The sequence below is a fragment of the Aegilops tauschii genome, chromosome 4, assembly GCF_002575655.3.
Source record: "Aegilops tauschii subsp. strangulata cultivar AL8/78 chromosome 4, Aet v6.0, whole genome shotgun sequence".
Taxonomy (NCBI): Eukaryota; Viridiplantae; Streptophyta; class Magnoliopsida; order Poales; family Poaceae; genus Aegilops; species Aegilops tauschii.
In genome coordinates, this window is record NC_053038.3 from 90428707 (window position 1) to 90450706 (window position 22000).

Here is a 22000-nt window from a genome sequence, read left to right on the forward strand (position 1 = left end):
TCGATCATGTGGAACTATGGGTTATGGGCCCACCATGTGGGTTAAAAGTAGGCAGGGCGGAGACGTCTTGCGTGATCATGCAAGCAAGGCATGTCAGAGGATAGACTATCGGTTATGTTGGCAACAACGTCGGTACCAAGGGCGAGGGATGAAGAGAACCATTTTCCTGCTCGTTGGACGAGGCGGACCAATAGGCAAAGTTCTCGTCCATCGGTGGCTACCAGAATGTCATCAACAATAGTAACAGGGTATTGCTGACAGAATTGTACAACGAGGTGTTTCCATAAGCAGGAGAATGCTACTGCTTAGATCATATAGATCACAAGAAAGGTTAAACCAAATAATGGAAAGGAAAATATGATTATCAGATTGGCATAAGAATGGAAAGGAAAATGTGTTAAAACACATATTCCCGGGGTATATCCTTCCCACGGACAAGTAGGGCATGATATCCATGACAGGATTTAAAGTAGAAAACCATTTAGGTAAGGGGAGAGGAATTTCATGACATAACCCAAACAACGGTGTTTGGATAATGGACAAAGAAAATTTAGCATTGTTCTTCAAATGCTCTTATTGAAAATTGGAGTATCACGGACATGCTTCGAGATAACATTGGCATGGTCTTCAAGCAAAGGTCAGACTTTGGATACAAAGGATCCATCGGAAACAACTTATAGAATAAGTCTTACAATTTCCTCATGGAAGAATGGATAACCTTGCTGAAAAGGAATCTATAACAGTAGGGCCTCCGGCCAGGTGTGCTAGGCATGACATCACCTTACAGGGTCATATAAAGACCAATGTTATAACTCTTGGAAATATGTTGCAACCATCATATCTGACCGAGATTCAGATCTGATTGGTGTTAGGATGCCTCAAACTCAGGATGCCCGTGGAGAAAAGGTGCGACACAAATTGACGAGATGACATCGAAGATTCTCGGGAAATGAACTATGGAAGCGAGTTCCGAAACAAGAGTTCACCATTAAACCAAGGAGAAGAAGAGGAGGTAGCTGATGAACTCAGCGACAATTCACCGAGATTTCCAAAAAGATGGATTTCCACAATTATGTGACAAGGAGATAACATTTGTCAGATCAATGATATAATGAGGTATACTCGAGGAAAACATATCGATTAAACATTGGTTGATAGGTGCGCCTGAAATGGGGGCATAGGTAGCCTGATCAATTGTTAGAATGGTGATCCAATAACCGATAGTCTAAGTATGAACTATTGAAGCATTAACTTCAAAGCAATAAGGTTGCTATAAGTACGGAGTCTAAGTAGCACCGTTCACCTGTTGGTATCCCGGTTAGAATCAGCACGGGGACCAAGAAAGAATGGTGATGGTGAGAAGTATCACTTGTATCAAGAATTCTTAAGAGGTGGTGAAATTCTCACGACATCCTTGACATAAAATATGGTAATACTCCAAGGCAAAGAAGAACAGATGCTGGACAGTAAGGATCTCAAGGTATAACACAAAACACGAATAAGTTTGTGTTGAACGGAAGGCAATAAAGTGGTCGATGATAACACAAACCATCGAGGGGCAAGGACGGTATTTCCCATCAAGAATTCGATATATATCTTGGAAGAGCTCAGGATGTTGATGATGATCACGACACATTTGTCGAGAGATTTCATGAAGATGTAATCAATCGGCGATGACATCAAGTTAAAGGAAGGATGGAGCGAAAAGTTATTGAAACCATGGATACGACACAAACTCGGAATCAAGCTTGTTGTTCAAGGCGAAATGATATGACGAGGAAGATCGACATAAGCTTAGCTCATCGTCGAAAGTTGTGCTCCGGGGAGAAGGACCAGGTAGCATAGTTAAAAGTTTGCACGATAATGATATAGCCGATAAGGCTAGGAATGACTTGAAGGATTATTAAACTCGTAAGCAACAAGAATTACTTAGAGTTATTGAATCGGAGTGCGGAATCGATTCACTTATCGGTGTTCTGGGTTGACAAACAACCCAGCACCCATGAAGTGACAGCGACAGGGAAAGGTAGTACTTCATCAAAAATTCATAAGATGTAGAGCAATGGCATGATATCCTCGAGATACCAGGGGTAATACTCGAAGGTAGAACATAATAGAGGTCGGGCAGACGCATTGATCTGTAAAAGACAAATGTTTTAACTTGTCCGAGAAATGGGATCAAAGAAGAACAATCATGGTCGGAACCACTGTTGCAAAGGATCAATTCACAGATACCAGATGATAGTTATCAAGGAAATAGTTATTATTACAAGAAGCTTTCATGATAGGATCTACATCGTGTCCATGGGCATGAACACAAAGTTCAAGGTCGAATCCCACTTCTTTAATGCATAACCTTTCATTCACTCCTCTAAATAAAAATGATTTCAGTGTCAAAACCTACTTGGTGAATTACCAGAGGAGTATGACCCGTGAAAACTTTCGGGTTCACATAGATTAAGGAAGGCATAGGTTCAACCCATCGGGGCATCTTAGAACATATACCATGAACTTTAGGATCAATTAACACGTGCTCAAAGCAGAGCATGGTTGACAAAGGCATAGGATATAACTTGACAAAGGCGGAAGACACAATTTACCAAAGGCATTATGTATCAAGGGAGAAACTCTCAAGGTTATTGGAAATGAAGGACACGGTCGGATAATAACCAAGCAATTGGTCTGGCGGTCCACAACGGGGCTGATGTGAGTATTGGTACTTAGTCAGAGGAAGAAGGAATGCCAAGGCATCAGATTACAGAAACAACTGACTAATTCAAAGCTTAATGCAAAGAAATTTTATGATTTCCAAATCAGGAAGCAATCGTTCTGATCGAAAATGAATAAGTTCAGTAGACTTAGAAGCACAACTGATCAAGGCATTGATTGGTCAAGAACCAGCTCATATCCAAAGGACGTCTGAGCCAGAAGGATAATCCTAGGATTCGACTGGTGATTGTGAACATTCACAACTTATTGAATCAATGGACTCAAAAATGATAGTGACAAAGGGTGCCAATAAGATTACTATACTTATGGGATTAACCATAATGCAAGCAAGCAAGAATTTCAAGAACAACAGGCTATTGAGGATTTTTGAAAGATCAAATAGTATGTCGAAGTCTTTTGCGAAACACATGAACAACTGGGAATGAGCAGATACTCGATAAGTGCGAGGAATTATCTGTAGGGATATTCATGCGACAAAGATCTGTAAGGCAGTGGCTCAAGAGATTCTTAATAGTCGAAGAATAATTTGATGCATCTTGTCATAACAAGAGCAACTAGGAATGGAAGTAAGAAGGTCAGGTGTAAGTATTTATCCATAGGGATGTATCGGTGGTAGGGGATTGCAAAAGCGACGGGCACAGAGTCTCGAGAGAACATCAGAGAGTATCTTCGGAATCTTCCGATGCACCAAGCAATCATCTGGAGTGAGGGGCTCCCCGGGAGGAAGTAGTTACGAGAACCTAGAGTCCGAGTTAGTAAAATCATTTCACCCGAATAGAAGAGAGGTCAGAGTCCCAGAGTATAGGTCGAGGAATAAAAGATCCTAATACCACCCAATGGCGACATGGGCCCGTAACCCACACAACCATGTTAGTAAAAGTTTTTTTCTCAATGACTAGACTCGACTTCGGCCAAGGAGTTGGAAAGGGGATTCCTATAGGCAGTCGGCTCTGATACCGACTTGTGACGCCCCCGATTCAATCGTACACTAATCATGCACGCAAATGTGTACGATCAAGATCAGGGACTCACGGGAAGATATCACAACACAACTCTACAACATAAATAAGTCATACAAGCATCATAATACAAGCCAGGGGCCTCGAGGGCTCGAATACAAGTGCTCGATCATAGACGAGTCAGCGGAAGCAACAATATCTGAGTACAGACATAAGTTAAACAAGTTTGCCTTAAGAAGGCTAGCACAAACTGGGATACAGATTGAAAGAGGCGCAGGCCTCCTGCCTGGAATCCTCCTAACTACTCCTGGTCGTCGTCAGCGGGCTGCACGTAGTAGTAGGCACCTCCGGTGTAGTAGGAGTCGTCGTCGATGGTGGCGTTTGGCTCCTGGGCTCCAGCATCTGGTTGCGACAACCAGGTAGAAGGGAAAGGGGGAAAAGAGGGAGAAAAGCAACCGTGAGTACTCATCCAAAGTACTCGCAAGCAAGATCTACACTACATATGCATGGGTATATGTGTAAAGGGGCCCTATCAGTGGACTGAACTGCAGAATGCCGGAATAAGAGGGGGATAGCTAATCCTGTCGAAGATTACGCTTCTGGCAGCCTCCATCTTGGAGCATGTAGAAGAGAATAGATGGTAAGTTCACCAAGTATCATGGCATAGCATAATCCTACCCGACGATCCTCTCCTCGTCGACCTGTGAGAGAGCGATCACCGGGTTGTATCTGGCACTTGGAAGGGTGTGTTTTATTAAGTATCCGGTTCTAGTTGTCATAAGGTCAAGGTACAACTCCGGGTCGTCCTTTTACCGAGGGACACGGCTATTCGAATAGATAAACTTCCCTGCAGGGGTGCACCACATAACCCAACACGCTCGATCCCATTTGGCCGGACACACTTTCCTGGGTCATGCCTGGCCTCGGAAGATCAACACGTCGCAGCCCCACCTAGGCACAACAGAGAGGTCAGCACGCCGGTCTAAATCCTATGGCGCAGGGGTCTGGGCCCATCGCCCATTGCACACCTGCACGTTGCGAACGCGGCCGGAAGCAGACCTAGCCTAGCAGGCGTTCCAGTCCAATCCGGCGCGCGCTGCTCAGTCGCTGACGTCACGAAGGCTTCGGCTGATACCATGACGTCGAGTGCCCATAACTGTTCCCGCGTAGTTGGTTAGTGCGTATAGACCAAATGGCCAGACTCAGATCAAATACCAAGAACTCGTTAAGCGTGTTATTTGATGTAACCGCGGACACCGACCAGGGCCAGGCCCACCTCTCACCTAGGCGGTCTCAACCTGCCCTGTCGCTCCGCCACAAAGATCCACCCAGAGGGCCGTCGGGACAAAGGTCCTTTCAGCCCCCAATCCGTGAATCACTCGCGGGTACTCCTCGAGTTGACCCGACTTTAGTCACCACATGTATCATGTATAAAGTATATAGTATATACCCGTGATCACCTCCCGAAGTGATCACGGCCCAGTAGTATAGCACAGTAGACGGACAAGAAGGTAGGGCCACAGATGGAATACTAGCATCCTATACTAAGCATGTAGGATTGCAGGTGAAGGTAACAACAGTAGTAGCAAAGACAGGCTATGCATCAGAATATGATTAATCGGAAAGCAGTAACATGCTACACTACTCTAATGCAAGCAGTATAGAGAAGAATAGGCAATATCTGGTGATCAAGGGGGGGCTTGCCTAGTTGCTCTAGCAAGAAGAAGGGGTCGTCGTCGATGTAGTCGATCACAGGGGTATCGGCAACGGTCTCGGAGCCTACCGGAAAGAAGTAACGGAGGGGGAACACAATAAATAACAGAGCAATCAAATGTAACACAAAGCAAGACGCGGCAATACGTTGTGCTAGGGGTGACCTAACGCAGGGATAGGTGATACCGGTGAAGGGGGGAAACATCCGGGAAAGTATTCCCGGTGTTTCGCGTTTTCGGCAGACGGACTGGAGGGGGAAAGTTGCATGTTCGCTAAGATAGGGATGTGTGGCTGACCAACGGACTGTGTATTCGGATTCGTCTCGTCGTTCTGAGCAACTTTCATGTACAAAGTATTTTCATCCGAATTACGGATTATTTTATATGATTTTCTAAAATTTCTGGATTTAATTATATTTCGAAATTAAAATAGAATATACTAAGTGTACCCATGGGTTTCCTAGTCTATTGTGTGCCAAGTGGAGCCTGGGTGTGCTGAGTCATCAGGTCAACAGTCAACGTTGACTGGATTGACCACTACAGTGCATGTGGTGGGGTCCACATGTCATTGTGTAATAACTAACCTAACTAGTACTACCAATTAGTCTCTAATCTAATTTGCACGGCCGGCCACTAGTGGCTGTGCACACCCACGCACATCGCAAGGTCGCCGTGGCCATTAGCAGCAGCAAGTAGCGCACAGCAGCGGCAACAACTAACAATAACAGCAGCGGCAGAAGCTAAGCAGCTAAGCAACGGCAGAAACAGAAGGCAGCAACAGGGGCTACACTAGGCAGCGGGCGGCAGCAGGGGCGGCGCTTTGCGATGGCCGGCGAGCAACTGCAGGCGGAGGCGAGGCCAGGGGCGGGCGCGCACTGGCAGCAGTACACACCAGCAAGTTAAGCAGCAGCAGCTCACGCACGCACGTATGTACGCGTACGAGCGAGGTCGAATGTGCTCGGGGACGGCAAACGGCTACCGAATCGAGGCAGGGGAAGGAGGGATCCGGAGGAGTTGCTCACAGGTAGACCATTGGCGCGCTCGGAGAGGGTCGGGGTGGACCGGAGAGGCGGTGGTGATGGCGAGACGACGACGGCCGGACGAAGAAGACGAAGACTGCGTCGGCTACGCAGCTCCCCGCCTCATTCCAGTGCCCTGAACGGACGTGGTAGAGCGCTGCGAACCTCCAGGATGTGCTCCTGTACGCCGGAGAGGCCGGTGGACGCGTCAACGACGGCGAGGTAGCGGTGACCGCGTGAGTTTGCAAGCTCAAAATCGAGCTAGAGGAGAGGGGGGACGATGGGGATCGAGGAGGGGATGAACGAGGGCGAGCTAGGGTTTCTGGGGGACACCTTAGTAGGCCGAGGGGGGTTGCCGATGGCCGGCATGTGGCCCTGGAGCCATGGATGGCCGGCACGCATGGCTCTGCCTCTCCCCTGTGAGAGGTAGGGGAAAAGGCCGGCTAGTTGGGCTGGGCCTGGTACAGTAAAAGTACTAGGCTTAAGTTAACGGGGGGATTTCTCCCCTTTTTTATCCTTTTCTGTTTTCCAATCTAGCTATTGTTTTTCTAAATAGTTATCAAATGAATTTTTTTATTATGAAACTTTGCACAAAAATGGTATGTAATATTCTAGGGTTGCACAAAAAGTATTGAGGGCATTCGCAATTATTTAATTTTTGGTTTGAATTTAAATGTGTTGGATAGGTGTTGCTGGGTCTGTTTTACATACTTTAGGGGCATTTTAACCACTCAAATAATGTTAGTTTCTACATGAAAATTATATAGTGATTATTTTCAACCCAACGAACATTTTTGTTTTACCGTTTAAAGAAATATTATTTTGACTTGAAATTAAAATTTGAATTTGACTTTGCTTTTTATTTAGTGGCAATGTGCATAGTAATCATGATGACATGGCCACCATTAGGGGGAGATTACTGTAGCATAATTATCCGGGCGTCACAATTCTCCTCCACTACAAGAAATCTCGTCCCGAGATTTAAGAGGTAGTGAAAGGGGGAAAGGTTTGGTAACGAATCTAGCGGGTCTCCTCATTCTGGCTTGCTCTTCTCGAAGAGGCCGGTCCAATACATTGATGTCTTCATTTCTCTGCTTCAGGTCATCATGATGAAGTCGGCATCCTTTCTTCGGGAACTCCATCGTACTTACGAAAGAATAAAGGGTGGGCATTCCGGGAGAACAGACCTCTGCAAGGTCGACTATCTGGTCGATAACATCGAGGAAGGTGGCGGAAAGTAACTCTCGAATTGAATTAAGAAAATATCGAGAGCAATGTAAGGAGGTATCATGGGAAGTTTCGAGCGGGCAGGCAATCGTTCGATGCCTGTTACAGGGCACGAAAGGGGTTCAAAGCAACGAGAATAAATATTGTGTTTAATACCTGAATTGAGGATCTCTCGGAAGGTGGCTCCCGGGCGGTTGTACCGCCACAATGCTTAAAATTGACTGCGAGTGTCTCTAGCGGTTGTACCGGCCGAGTACCGCTCAACAACCAGCCCAGTTTCTGTTTTGATGCGGTACTTGGGCGGTGGTGGCCCGGTTGGTCCGGTTGTGCCCTGCAAACTGGTACTACCAGTGCCCTAAGCGGTTCTACCGCTTGGGACTTAGCCACCCGAAGTGTCCAGGGCCAGGCGGTTGCACCGGTCCTATACCGCTCGACTACCGCACTCAGGGGTGACACCCTACTGTTTCAATGCGGTGGTTGAGCGGTGGCTGGGCGGTTGTTCCGGTTGTTCACACCAACCGGTACTACCGCATGCTTGCCCGTTTGTACCGCCTGGTAGGGTTCTGCAGGTAAACCGTGAGTCCCGGTTGTATCGGGACAAGGAGCGGTTGTACTGCTGCAGTGCTGATTTCGCGGTAACGGTTGGATTTTAGGGTTTGCTATATAAGGGTGGTTCTTCCACCTACCACAACTACCTCTTGCCTCTCTCACTCCACCATTAATGCCACTCAAGCTTTGCCCGATCTCTCTCTCTCTAGCCACTCAAACTCGGTTGATTTGCTAGGGAAGGAGGAGACCTAGATCTACACTTCCACCAAAGGATATTTGTTTCCCCCATACTTTCTTGTGTGGATTTTGTTACTCTTGGGTGTTTGTGCACCCTAGACAGTTGAGGTCACCTCGGAGCCACATTCCATTGTGGTGAAGCTCCGTGGTTTCGTTGGGAGCCTCCAATTCAGTTGTGGAGAGAGCCCCAACCTTGTTTGTAAAGGTCGCCGCCTTCAAGGGCACCAATAGTGGAATCACGGCATCTCACATTGTGTGAGGGCGTGAGGAGAATACGGTGGCCCTAGTGGCTTTTTGGGGAGCATTGTGCCTCCACACCGCTCCAACGGAGACGTACTTCCCCTCAAAAGGAAGGAACTTCGGTAACACATCCTCGTCTTCACCGGCTCCACTCTTGGTTATCTCGAACCTTTACTTGTGCAAGCTTATATTGTGTTGTATCCTTAGCTTGCTTGTGTGCTTGTTGTTGTTGCATCATATAGGTTGCTCACCTAGTTGCGTATCTAGACAACCTACTTTGATGCAAAGTTTAAATTGGTAAAGAAAAGTTAAAAAATTGTTAGTTGCCTATTCCCCCCCTCTAGTCAACTATATCGATCCTTTCACCTTTCTTTTACTTTAAGCAATTTTTATTTTTAATTTGAGTCTCCATCTTCTCTTATAAAGCACCAACTAGGGGGCACTATGATCGTACTTGAGCATTGGGTGTAGCTAATATGCGAGTGTGTTTCATGAATGAATCAAATTGGTGGGGCCGATTTTGACTTTAGGTTTTGGACATATTTGGAATTGAGAAAGTGGTTGAGGGCTTTGGAGCATATCACTAAGCACTTTGAGCAAGTAGACCATTAAGCAACACCTCATCTCCTTTTAACAGTATTGGTTTTTTCTATGGACTCAATGTGATCTTGGATCACTAAAATAGAGATGAAGAGTTTTGAGCTTTTGCCAATATTTGTCCTTAGCACCTTGAAGGGGTTCCACATCCCCTTGTCCATGCCACGCCTTTGTTGAACTATCTGAAATGTACTAGATGAAAATATTAGTCCAGCAAGAGATATGTTGACATTAATTACCAAAATCACCCAGGGAGCACTTGTGCTTTCACCCATCCCATCCTTCTTTCCTTTGGAACGTTGATGCGTGTCTTTTGTGTAGCAACAACACTAGGCACAACCAGCACAAATGATGGAGGCACAACAGACCCCTCGAAGATATCTGAGTCCGGAGGCATCTGCTCCTCGATGATAGGCTGGGAGTCCTCGACATAGTACGACTAGAACTGGCTCTCAAACAGGACAATGGCTTGACTAAACTATTGCGTGCCCATGTCCTACAGGCGTTAGCATCAGCAAGAGTGGAACACACTATACATGGAGAATATGAACGAGAACTAAACATGAATAGTACGAATGAGCACTAAACATGGACAGTAAGAATAGTACACACGGGCCACCAAGTTCAACGCACCATCCTATGACTATTCTTCAATCTCATAGCATATCATGGGTTTCAACACACAACCATACCTCTACATACTTGCAAACTAGCATACCCCACATACTCTGATTCACAGGGTAGTACCATATCTACCATAGTATCATCTTTGACAACATGGAAACAACATCTAGCATGCCACCAATCCATCAACACTAGCTACCACAACATCACATTCTCACATATCAAAAGTGTACACTGCTACCACATGGTCACATATCTAATCCTATCACATGCTCACAGATCTAGATAGAACGAGTAGAGAGGAGGGACTGATCGAACTCACAGCCATCGGCGCAGCCAGAAGGAGGCAAGGAACATGTCCGAGAAGAGGAGGACACAAATCATACGGAACATGTCCGTAAAGAGGCGGACACGAATCATCACGGCCATGTACCACCGGGTGGAGAAGAAGCACCTTTTACCTGCTCGTCAGTGTCGAACCGTGTGGCAGGGATGACTCGAAAGTGGGAATGGTGGCGGGAATTTGGGCGGTGAGATGAGACTGGCTATATAGGGCGACCGAATCGGCGGGAGGTGACCCCAATTCCTCCCATCGCTTTTCATGATACGTGTGCGAGCTCGCACCATCTCCATGGTCGCATGAGCTCGGCGCCGCGTTCCCCTCCCTGTAACGCCCGAGCCTGTTTGAGGGGAAACAACCGGTTCAGCCATTCCCAACGTGTGTGGCTGGGTTTGCTTTAAGGTTCGTGTTATGTAGGCAAGCAGTGAATGCAGGCTACTAAACATGACATTTTTACACCACGCGGGCCTGTTTGGGCTGTACCTAGGCAGCCGCCCTTAAATAAAATGTAGGACACACCTAAAATAAAAAATAAAATGTAGGACCCATTAGTTGGGAATATCCGATAATGAATGTTTTGCTGAGAAAAAAAACATAATTAATTATTGAAGAGTAAAATAATGGAGGAGAGGTTCTGGTTCCTTCCTCCCTCCTTCCTGAAAACCCCGTGGAGGTCGTGGTACGACCTGACCTAACAATCCTGCCCGGCATTCTCCTTACCCCAATCGGCATATCCCCCTCTTCACCAACCCATCCTCCCCTTTTACCATTTCCAACCCCAGAAGAGATTACCATCGTCCTCGTCTTCCTCGTCGTCATCATCCCATCCCCTCCCCTCCCCCTACCCCAGAGAACTGGTATAAAAAATGGGCGAGCCACCAAGATCCTGTCCTTTTGTGCGACCCGACTCCTCCAACTTGTAGCAGCTCCACGCAGGATAAAGAGGTTTGTGCCAATCTTTTCCCCCTTTCTTCCGTTCTCATTCTTGGGCGAGGTTGCATCTTCCCCATGTGACACCTGAGAAAGTGAGAGCAAGATTTCTTCGCCCTTCTCTTTATTTTTTGCTTCACGCTTTGGCCATAAACCTCCCATAAAGCTCCTTTTTCTCGCCTCCTAATCTCATCGACAGGGTTGGAAAGCCCAAGAATCCCCAGAGCCCCACCCCGAGATCCCGAGCTTTCTGCGTTGCTCCGTCGCAATCCACAGGAATCCCCATCGGAGGTGAGCGAGCTCCCCCTTTTTGACCGGTTCTTGATTGCATCCGCCGCCGCGTTGCCGGTTTCCTGACCCCTCCTCGTTTCTTGATTCAAGGTTTCGCGTCCTCCGTGCGGTTCTTGATCCAGGGTGCGCACCGAGGACTCGCCAATGCAGCCGGACGCGAGCGGCAACGCTGGCGGCGGCGGCGCGAATCCGAGGCCGAAGCTGCCGCCGGTGGCCGCCGCGCCGGCGCCGTCCGGGCGGCCGGCGTCCGTGCTGCCGCACAAGACGGCCAACGTGCGGGACCACTACCGCATCGGCAAGAAGCTGGGGCAGGGGCAGTTCGGCACCACCTACCTGTGCGTGGCCAAGGAGGACGGCGGCGAGTTCGCGTGCAAGTCCATCCCCAAGCGCAAGCTGCTGTGCCGCGAGGACTACGAGGACGTCTGGCGCGAGATCCAGATCATGCACCACCTCTCGGAGCACCCCAACGTCGTCCGCATCCGTGGCGCCTACGAGGACGCGCTCTTCGTGCACATTGTCATGGAGCTCTGCGCCGGCGGGGAGCTCTTCGACCGCATCGTGGCCAAGGGGCACTACACCGAGCGTGCCGCAGCGCAGCTCATCAGGACAATCGTTGGGGTCGTAGAGGCATGCCACTCGCTCGGCGTCATGCACCGGGACCTCAAGCCGGAGAACTTCCTGTTTGCCAGCACTGCCGAGGACGCCCCACTCAAGACCACCGATTTTGGGCTATCCATGTTCTACAAGCCCGGTATGTACTATGCTTCTATTGATTTACATGTCTAGTACTTTGTTCTTTCATATGTAGTACTTTGTTGACCAGTTCGAGCTTTGTTGGTATATCATATTTGATCAGGTTGATTTAAATGTCAATAGTGCTTTTATTCCTTTTGCTAGAGTAAGAATGCTTGCCATGAGGTGACATTGCTTTGAAAGTGGGAAGAACTGGTACTGGAACAGTGTTGGAGTTCCAGTTGGAAATTATGATAATTAGTGGGTTGTTGTAGTTGCCAACAAAAGGAGTGTCAGAAACAGTTCCTAGTATTAATGAATGTCAAGGGCGGTGCTTGTGTTATTGTGTGGTTTATCTCGTTGGAACCTTGAAGACTTGCCAAAACTTGTCTTCTTTTAGATATGATGGTTGCAAGATACCGAAAGGAACCGTGTAACTTTGTAATGTTCATAAGATTACTATTTCGGAACCTCATATGGGTGGGAAGACAAGTGTGTTCATATAACCAGACAACACTGGTTCGAATCTCTGAAGCAAGTTTAGACTAGTTACATGTTGTGAAATGTGTAGTACCCATTACTAGCAATATCAGCAATCTAGTTGTTTCTGAAAAAATATCATCAATTTAGTTGTTATTCTAGTGTGCAGTCTTGATTTGATATTTTCATCTGGCGCTTCAAATGCTACGTTGTATATTTTGAGTCTTATGTTTTACTTAAAAATTTCTGTTCGAGCCAGACTAGATTTGTTGAAATATCTGCTTCCATTTCCTCAGGTGACAAATTCTCTGATGTTGTTGGGAGCCCCTACTATGTTGCACCTGAGGTGCTTCAGAAATGCTATGGTCCAGAAGCTGATGTCTGGAGTGCTGGGGTGATTCTGTACATTTTGCTATGTGGTGTCCCCCCTTTCTGGGCAGGTAAACTAGTTGCAGTTAAACCATCAAATTGGTAGGCCTCCATATTCTCATGTTCCTTCATGCATGTTTTCTTTTCAGAAACTGAAGCAGGAATCTTCAGACAGATCCTTCGAGGCAAACTTGATTTTGAGTCTGAGCCCTGGCCTAGTATCTCTGACAGCGCTAAAGATCTAGTCCGTACTATGCTTTGCAGGGATCCTACAAAGCGACTCTCTGCTCATGAGGTTCTTTGTAAGTGCACCTCCTCCTTATCACTCATGGAAGCGGTAGATTTGGTGCTTTAGACAGGATATATTTTGATTTCTTGCTTCTCATACTGTCATTGCCTTTGATGCCTGTCAGGTCACCCATGGATTGTTGATGATGCTGTGGCGCCTGATAAGCCTATTGATTCTGCTGTTTTGTCAAGACTGAAGCATTTTTCTGCAATGAACAAGCTCAAGAAGATGGCATTGAGGGTATGAATTTTCAATTGTCCATTCGTAAATGCACAACTTCTTTTTGAGCAGAAACTGTAGGGAGATCCTAACAGTAAAGTTTTATTAAACAAGAGAAACATGTTACATGAATGTGCTAGTAAATGCACTAGCTAATTCTCCAGATGTAGGTTGTATCCATGTGGTTAATTGCTGAGTTACCTCAAATTTAATGCTTCGTTCCATTATTGTTAACAATAGTGTTGCCATATTTGCATCATATACCAATGCATGCCTATCGAAGTCCAAGCATCTCTGGCTACCATCAGTGTTGCTTTTTTCTGTTACCATACACATTTATGGAAGGAAATAGTGGAGCATCTTGACGTGCCTGCCTAATTTTCTCTAGTTTGCTAGTCTTGGCCAACTTTGTTTTATCCAGATGGTTTTCTAGCTTTCTAGAATGATCTTGTTCAGATCCATATTATCATAGCAGATTATTGTTATACGACAGTAGTTAGTGTATCAATGCTGTTATTAGGTCCCCATATTTTTTCTGTTTGTTATTTGGTTGTGAACTAAATACATATATTTGGAGTCTTGAGGGTTTATGGCTGTTGATGCATTATAAAGATTGCATAATTTCTCAGATACTTGATAAGCATTTTGCAACTTGCAATGCTCATCTTGAACTGCTTATTCACAGATATTCATCTTACTATTATCATTTTTTTCTTCAGGTTATTGCTGAAAGCCTGTCTGAGGAAGAGATTGGAGGTCTAAGGGAGCTGTTCAAAATGATTGATGCCGACAATAGTGGAACTATAACATTTGATGAGCTGAAAGATGGCTTGAAAAGGGTGGGCTCAGAGCTAACCGAACATGAAATCCAGGCTTTAATGGATGCGGTAGGTGCTTCGTTACAAGCTAAATAAACGATTCCTTCATTCAGAAAACGAGTATAACAGAATCTCTGGATTTTATGATTCATAATGGTATCTATCTATTTGTTTAAGGCGGACATCGACAACAGCGGAACGATTGATTATGGTGAATTCATCGCAGCTACATTGCACATGAATAAACTAGAGAGGGAGGAGAACTTGGTGTCAGCATTCTCGTTTTTTGACAAGGATGGAAGTGGATTCATCACCATCGATGAGCTATCACATGCATGCCGCAAATTTGGTCTGGATGATGTTCACCTTGAGGATATGATCAAAGATGTCGATCAGAACAATGTCAGTGTTTCTTCATACTTGGTTCTACTCTGTCCCGTCCCATGCATATATGTTTTGTTCGAATCCTGACTTGTCTGTTTGCCAATTAATCTCTGTGTTGTTTTCAGGACGGGCAAATCGATTACAGTGAGTTCACAGCGATGATGAGAAAGGGTAATGCCAGCGCAACAGGGAGGCGAACCATGAGGAACAGCTTGAATCTGAATCTCGGCGACATCTTGAATCCCAGCAACAGCTAAGCCGGCATGGGGAGGAGAAGTGCCATACCTGGTGGATGCCATTTTGTGAAAGTTTTTGCATGCCTGATCAGCTGGACTACTAATCTAAGAGGGAAATGGGAGATAGATGGAGTCTCCTAGTAGTACTCAGTAGCTAGAGGGAGGGAATGGCGCACTCCTTTGGTTGTAACCGAATCTTAGACGCTGGATATGGAGGTGATGATGCGATGAACTGCATTGTGTATTCCTGTGGTTGAACACTGTTGGTAGCCGCATCAACTATTTACTGTTCACTTCTGTTTACTGTCAACTGTTGGTACAGTTGTTGAAAGGAATTCAGATGATGCCTGCTGGTCACCTTGTGTCTATTTTTTCCTATATAATGGGGCTACCTTGTCTATACAGTGACGAGGTAGTATAAAATTGCTGAACAAAAACTATTTTCAAACAATTTCGCACAGATTGAATCCATTATCAATTTACAATAAACATGGCCCGTTAACTGCACTATCTATCTGTAGGCATATCCGTCGTCCTTGGAGTTTGGACCTTTGATGTTCTGAAAAATTCATCGTGTATGTTCTCTTCGTATCACAGAAAACATGGGTCATTTTGTGTCTCCATTGACTGAGAATCCCTCGAGTCGATCAACCTGTCCGCCACGTGAATCAGTGACGCGACGTGTATCTCAAGGGGAAATCAGGCGATTTAGAGCTAGCGATTCCTTTTACTTAAACTAATTCATTCAACATGCTTGATTGCGTGTGCATTTGAAGATGTGTACTGAATTTCTGTTTGGTTATTTTATTTCATTTTGAAAGAGTAGTCTACCTTATGCTTTCAAAACGAGCCGTAGCCCGGGTGACCAGAGGTCAGTTACATGAGTTTGGTGAAAACAGAGAGCTTCCACCCACTGTTTGGTTCGGGTGCGGTGACCACCCCCGGTGCTGTGTGTCTCTTGTGGGATCGTGGGAAAATGGGGGTGCTGCGCCGCCACCCTCCCTCGTTCTCTCGCTTGTAACTTCCCCTGATCTCTGTTACTCATCTGATAATCAATAAAAAAAAGAACGCCGGCCGCCCTTCCATCGCCCACGCCCGGATATAAAAAGGCCCTCCCTCGACGGGGAGCACACACTCTCTACCAAGCTCCTTCCCTCGCCGCCGACGCCCCTCTCGACCGAGCTCGCCTCTCCTCTCCTTTTCTCCCCGCCGATGAGCATGGCCGAGCGTTACCCAGGCAACGCCGCGACGGCTAATGGCTTTGGCAGCCGTCTCCTGCACGAGGACGAGGCACGGCTCCTCTACGAGGCCGACTACCCGGCACCGCCGGACATGCAGGTGCCGGGCACGTGGAAGCTGAGCGCCGGCGGAGTCCCGGTGCCACCAGTGCCCACCGGCGCTGCCCGGCGCGCCGAGATCGCGCGCATCTGGTCCTCGCTGACGGAGGAGGTGCGCAACCAGCCGAGGTACGCTGCCGACAGCAACACGCTGTGGACGGCATACTTCGGACGCCACCACGCCGACCAGCTCGCCTCCTCGAACGGCGTCGAGCCCCGCGGCCACCACAATTCCGAGGGGCGCCGCCGATGGTGGGGCGTCCCCGGCCTCACCCTCGAAGCCGTCCTCGAGCACATCAAGGCCGACAACACGCCGCGCCTGGAGTACCCGGCGCCCCTCACCTTCTCGCGCCGTCGCGACAGCTCCTGGACGCCGCGACGGATGAAGACGGCGACCTCCTCGTCGTCGGGCTCTGACTCCCTCTCCTCCGGTTCGCCGGCGCTCCGCCCCGTCAAGCCGGAGCCACAGGAGAGGGTGCTCGGGCGCCACACCCGCGACAGCGCCCTCGTCATCCACGACGGCGCCGCCCCTCTCCTTCTTCTTCCCGGCTCGTCAGGCCGAAGACCGAGCTGGGGTTGCTCCCCGTGAAGAAGGAGCACGCGGACATGGCCGCCGCCGACGAGACCGCCCTCAAATGGGCAAAGGCGGACTACGTCCGCGAGCAGGTAGAGCACCAGCGCCGCGCCCTCGAGGAGATCGCCGCTCGGTGCTGCGGACGCGAGGAGGGCGGCGTCGTCATCCTCGACAGCGACGGCGAGGAGGTGCCCGGGCCGTCCAACCCCCCGCGCATCGGCGACGCTGGTCAGGGGTCCAGCAGGGACGGCGGCGACGACGACGACGACTACACCCGGTTCTACATGCTCCTCGGCATGTAGAAGGCGGGCTTTTCGGCAGCGGCGCGGCGGCGCAGTAGTGCTAGGCGTTTTTTAGTTTAGTTTAAATTTATGTGTTTAAGTTTTTTTACAAATATCAATGAAATCGTCTAGTTTGAACAAATATGCGTCATGTTTGGCCGAGCTTATTTTTCAAAAAACGAGGTCTAGGAGGGTCGCGGGGCGGCAGTTGGGAAACCGACCGCCCCCACGCTGATATTATCGCCGGCGCGCCATATTTGAAGTCCCGGGGGGGCCGAACCGCTGAAGATGCTCTAAGCAACAAGAATCAAGTGCGAAGCCTCTGAACCCACGATAAAAGAGATGCTCTGTCCATTTGACTCCATAGTCTGAGTGGCCCAGCAGCGGTACAGCACAATACACCCGGCGACCATCTTTTATTGTTGAAAGTGCGATCATTCGTGGCTCTGCCATAACGACACAGCACAAGTAGCAAAAAGCACACACCGGATAGGCCCATAGTTGTCACCTTCACTGATGCGTTCAACAAACTCCGCAATACCAACAAACTCCGATATACTCTGAGTGGCTCGGCAGCGTTAGAGCACGATACCCCCGGCGACCATCTTTTGTTGTTGAAACTTGAAAGCGCGATCATTCCTGGCTTGCTACGGCGACGCAGCACAAGCAGCAAAGAGCACACATTCTTTGTTCAACAATCGCCGCATACCACTGTTGGTTCACCACATGGGCCCATAGGAACCACGGAGCCTGAAGTTTGCAAGTACTCCCTCCGTTCAATTTTATAAGACGTTTCAGACAGCTGACATTGAACTATTTTGGGTGATGTCTGAATTGTCTCCAATGTCTTATAAAAAGTGGACAGAGGGAGCAGCTTAGATTCCAGTAATTATTAACATGGATTCTATCAAGCCGCTCAAGAGTTGGCCGCAATCTCTTATCGGACCAAGTAAACTTCCGATTGTCAATATCAATATCATCTAGACCATTAGCTCCGATCCAATCATTAAATACTTTCACGAGATGTCAGTTAAGCCGCCCCTTGGATTTCCCATAATCAAACCTGTACATGTTGAAATCATCCAGCAACACCCATGGACCAGAAATGGTAGCAGCTACGTGATTCAAGATAGAGAAGAAATCCACTCTGCCAATTTCATCACAACTCACAAGGCGCATAGACGGTGGTAAGCATGAAGGACATGTTGCCGGTGCTAGAACTGAACTTAGCAGTGACGTGAAACTTATGCTTGTTGACAATTTGGCAGTCCACAACTCACTGATCCTAGGCAAGCAATATAGCCCCAGTAGTACCTTCACCCGGCATGAAGGTGAAAGAACGTAGCCGATCAGGAAGAAACTCTCTCACTTTGAGCATTGAAACTGATGACAGTTTTGTCTCCTGAAAACAGAGGATATCCGCATGACAAGAAGCAGTGGTTTGTCTAACAAGCAAGCACTTGTCCAAATCCCACAACCCAAGCACATTCCAGGTAAGGATCTTCATAAAAGTTACTCCCTCCGATCCATAATAAGTGTCGCAGTTTTGAACTAAGGTTCAACCCTGCGACACTTGTTTTGGATCGGAAGGAGTAATTAACATCTCAATGATGTGTATGAAAATGTGGATGAATGCATGCCAAAGATGGTGCAAACTGAAGCCATGTATTAATTCATAGATGCGTACAAAGTGGCGATACAGACTCATACATACAGTATAACCGGAACAACACTCCAAGGGGAAGAACATCCTTCGGGACAAAACCTATCAAGAACTAAGATAATGCATCGCCGATGACTGTAGCTAAACCTGAAAGGAGGAAATAACAAAACATGCTAGACTAAATGCAGATAACATAGAACATTCAGTAGGCTCCAGTACTGAAGAACGAAGTGAGTTTCAGCTACCCATTTTGACATGCCATTTGCTCCAATTCGATTCGATGTTGCTCAGAAAAAAATGTTGCATATATGACATTGGCCCTAACTAGGAAGCTATATTTTTTTTTGACTTGACTAGGAAGCTAATTAAGGTCAAGATGATCACAGACTAAAACTAGTAGGAAGCTAATTAATGTTGCGTTTCCCTTTTTCCTTTTTTCTTTTTCTTTTGATTTTGAGGGTACCTATTATTCTTTTTCTTGGAGTAAATTTTGCCTCTCCATTTTAAGAGTTTTTTTTTGAGAAATCTCCATTTTAAGAGCTGGATTGGAATGGGCAAGTCTTTTTTCGCGGGCCGTCCTGGAGACCAGCCCACTAAGAAATTTAGGTCCGTTCATACTCTGGCCTAAATTTCTTGTATAGATGGGCCCAGGAACCCTAAAAAAACACTAAAAAGGAACCCTAAAAAAAACTAAAAAAAAGAACCTAAAAAAAAGGACCCATCTATCCATCATCGACCGCTAACCTCTTTTCATCCTCCGGCCACCCGCGATGACGCCGCCGCCGCCACGGCTGCTCGCCGGCGGCGACCACAGTCCGCCCCCCACGTCAACCTCCTCCCCGGAGCACCCTCTCCTCTCCGCTCACCTCCTCCTCCCCGACCCATCCCCCTCCGATCTCTCCTCTCCGCACCTCCCCCACGCCCTAGCCTTCTCCTTCCTCACCCACCCGTCCCCTCTCCCGCGCCGCCTGCTCCTCCTCCTCCACGCCGCCGGGGGCCGCTTCCCCGCCTTCTACCACTCCTTCGCCTCGGCCCTCCTCTCGCTCCCCTTCCCCCTCCTCCTCCCCCACCCACGCGCCCGCCTCCTCCTTGCCGCCGCTGAGCTCACCCGCGCGGCCGCGCCGGGCTTCGCGCCCCTACTACTCTCCCTCCTCCGCCGCGTGCCCTTCCCCGGAGACGCCCGCCTCCCCGACCTCATCCGCGAGCATTCCTCCTTCCTCGCCGCCGAGGAGCCGCAGCTCCTCGCCTCCGCCGTCTTCGCCTTCCTCCGCCTCCTCGCCAGGAACCGCCTCGCCCCGTTCCCCAGGAGCGCCGAGTGCAGCAACTGCGAGGAGTGCAAGAGCGCGAAGAACCTCGAAGAGTGCGGAGAGAAGCTGGTATCCTTCTGCGTCTCGGTGCTGCGGGACCACTTCCAGGTGTGCACGCTGATCGGGAGGGACCTTGTGCGGTCGCTCCATGAACTGGTGCTCGTGCCGGAGTTCCAGGGATTTTGGAAAGACTTGATGCTGGCCCGCAACACTGACATCTGCCGGGTTGTCACTCCAGGTTGGTGCACAGCCTTGTCTATCTCGCCGGAGATGGAGACGCAACTGCTGTTCATGATGAGCAATGTGAAGTGGGGAGGCCAGAAGAGGTACCAGCTGTGGTTTGCGAGGAAGCATTTGATGGTGCCTGGAGGGGAGGAGAGGATACCGGACATTGTCCGGTTCATATGCTGCGGGTACCACCCGACCAATGAGGTTATACAGTCCGGTGTCATTGCCCGCTGGGCGGTCATCGGTTGGTTGCTGACTAGTTGCAGCAAGGGGTACATTGTAGCGAATGCGAAGTTGGCGCTGTTCTACGACTGGCTGTTTTTTGATGAGACTAAGGGTAACGTCATGAACATTGAGCCCGCAATGCTTCTGATGTTGAACTCAATATCTCAGTATGTAGATATCACAAACGTGCTACTTGAGTTCTTATTTCTTCTGATTGAGAACTATGAGGTGCGGAGGAAGGAGGCCATCGAGCAGTGTGTGAGGTGTGCATTTATAGTGCTGGTGAAGAAAGGAGTGCTCCCATCATTGGAGTTGTTGACAGGCTGCGAGAAGCTGTCGCCATTACTTAGGCAGAAGCTTGTGGCATTTTTATCTAGTACCACTCCTGTAGCAGCTGTAGAAGCTTGCTTGAAACCGATTAATGAGGTTTCTAAAGCAGCAGAGTTGAAGAAGAGAGTTTGCTCCAACTAGATGTCACAACGGTATGTGTCAAGAATGAACTGCAGTCAGCACCAATCCACCAATACTTCAACCATGTGAATGATCTGAGAAGGCATACAAAGAGGAATTACAAGACCGCACCAATTTACCAGCAATTCAGGTGAAGACATCCCTTGAGCAAGAAAAGAAAAAGGAACCTGGAGTTTGGGCTCATCATCGGCTTGCCCTTGGACCTACAAACCTGGTCCTCACCAATATGCACAGAATATGTTAAATCAAAAGCTACTGTGCGATTCAAACTACATTAGAAGTCAATTCAATTCCGTTCAGTTAATACTGATAATGCCAATTTTTAATTTCTGCTGATTGAAAACTATGACAAGTGAAGAGTTTCTCAGCCGATGCTATATCTGATTAATCTGAAGCATGAAATGAATTTAATTGAAGGGTAGACCGCTTCTTGTGATTCATTATCATTTGAAGCTAATTGAAGTGCTGGCAGCAAAGCAACAACTCTCTGCACACACTCATCATCTGCTTGAACTGATGAAAGAAGCCTCATGGCCCTTTTGACAACACCAAGATAAATACACAGTATGTGGATTGAATGATGTGATCAGACTTCAAGACCTGGTGGCATGTGCAGCACAGGCATCATGCACATTAAGCTTGTGATAGCGAGTGTTTTTGTTCAGGCATGCTAATACACCTCATGGGAGAAGTCACATACACCATAGGGAGTCTCTATTGATGTATTTCTGCGGAGTTATAGGACATCGTCTGATCTAAGTAGGCCAACCTTATGTACTTGTAAACTACTCCCTCCGTCCGGAAATACTTGTCATCAAAATGAATAAAAGGGGATGTATCTAGATGTATTTTAGTTCTAGATACACCCCTTTTTGTCTATTTGAATGACAAGTTTTTTTGGACGGAGGGAGTATTTGTAATTACTGGCTTTT

The 22000-nt window shown here is 47.8% G+C and overlaps 2 protein-coding genes across 2 annotated transcripts; both read left to right on the forward strand.

Moving 5' to 3' along the window:
* Positions 1–10922: 10922 nt before the first annotated feature.
* Positions 10923–15339, forward strand: LOC109769285 (calcium-dependent protein kinase 24). Its single transcript, XM_020328037.4, has 9 exons — positions 10923–11179; positions 11364–11455; positions 11546–12206; positions 12964–13107; positions 13186–13338; positions 13450–13565; positions 14264–14431; positions 14540–14764; positions 14872–15339. Exons 3-9 carry the CDS (start codon positions 11600–11602, stop codon positions 15001–15003), a joined length of 1545 nt encoding a protein of 514 aa, XP_020183626.1. The 5' UTR covers positions 10923–11179; positions 11364–11455; positions 11546–11599; the 3' UTR covers positions 15004–15339.
* A 4028-nt stretch (positions 15340–19367) lies between these two features.
* Positions 19368–21836, forward strand: LOC109769286 (uncharacterized). Its single transcript, XM_020328038.4, has one exon. The coding sequence runs from the start codon at positions 19608–19610 to the stop codon at positions 21066–21068; it is 1461 nt and encodes a 486-aa protein (XP_020183627.1). The 5' UTR covers positions 19368–19607; the 3' UTR covers positions 21069–21836.
* Positions 21837–22000: the final 164 nt, after the last annotated feature.

Coding starts and splice junctions, on each gene's coding strand:
- LOC109769285 (XM_020328037.4), top strand. CDS start 11,600: ATGCAGCCGGACGCGAGCGGCAACGCTGGCGGCGGCGGCGCGAATCCG. Junction 13,108..13,185: donor TGTCCCCCCTTTCTGGGCAG/GTAAACTAGTTG, acceptor TTTTCTTTTCAG/AAACTGAAGCAGGAATCTTC. Junction 13,339..13,449: donor CTCTGCTCATGAGGTTCTTT/GTAAGTGCACCT, acceptor GATGCCTGTCAG/GTCACCCATGGATTGTTGAT.
- LOC109769286 (XM_020328038.4), top strand. CDS start 19,608: ATGACGCCGCCGCCGCCACGGCTGCTCGCCGGCGGCGACCACAGTCCG.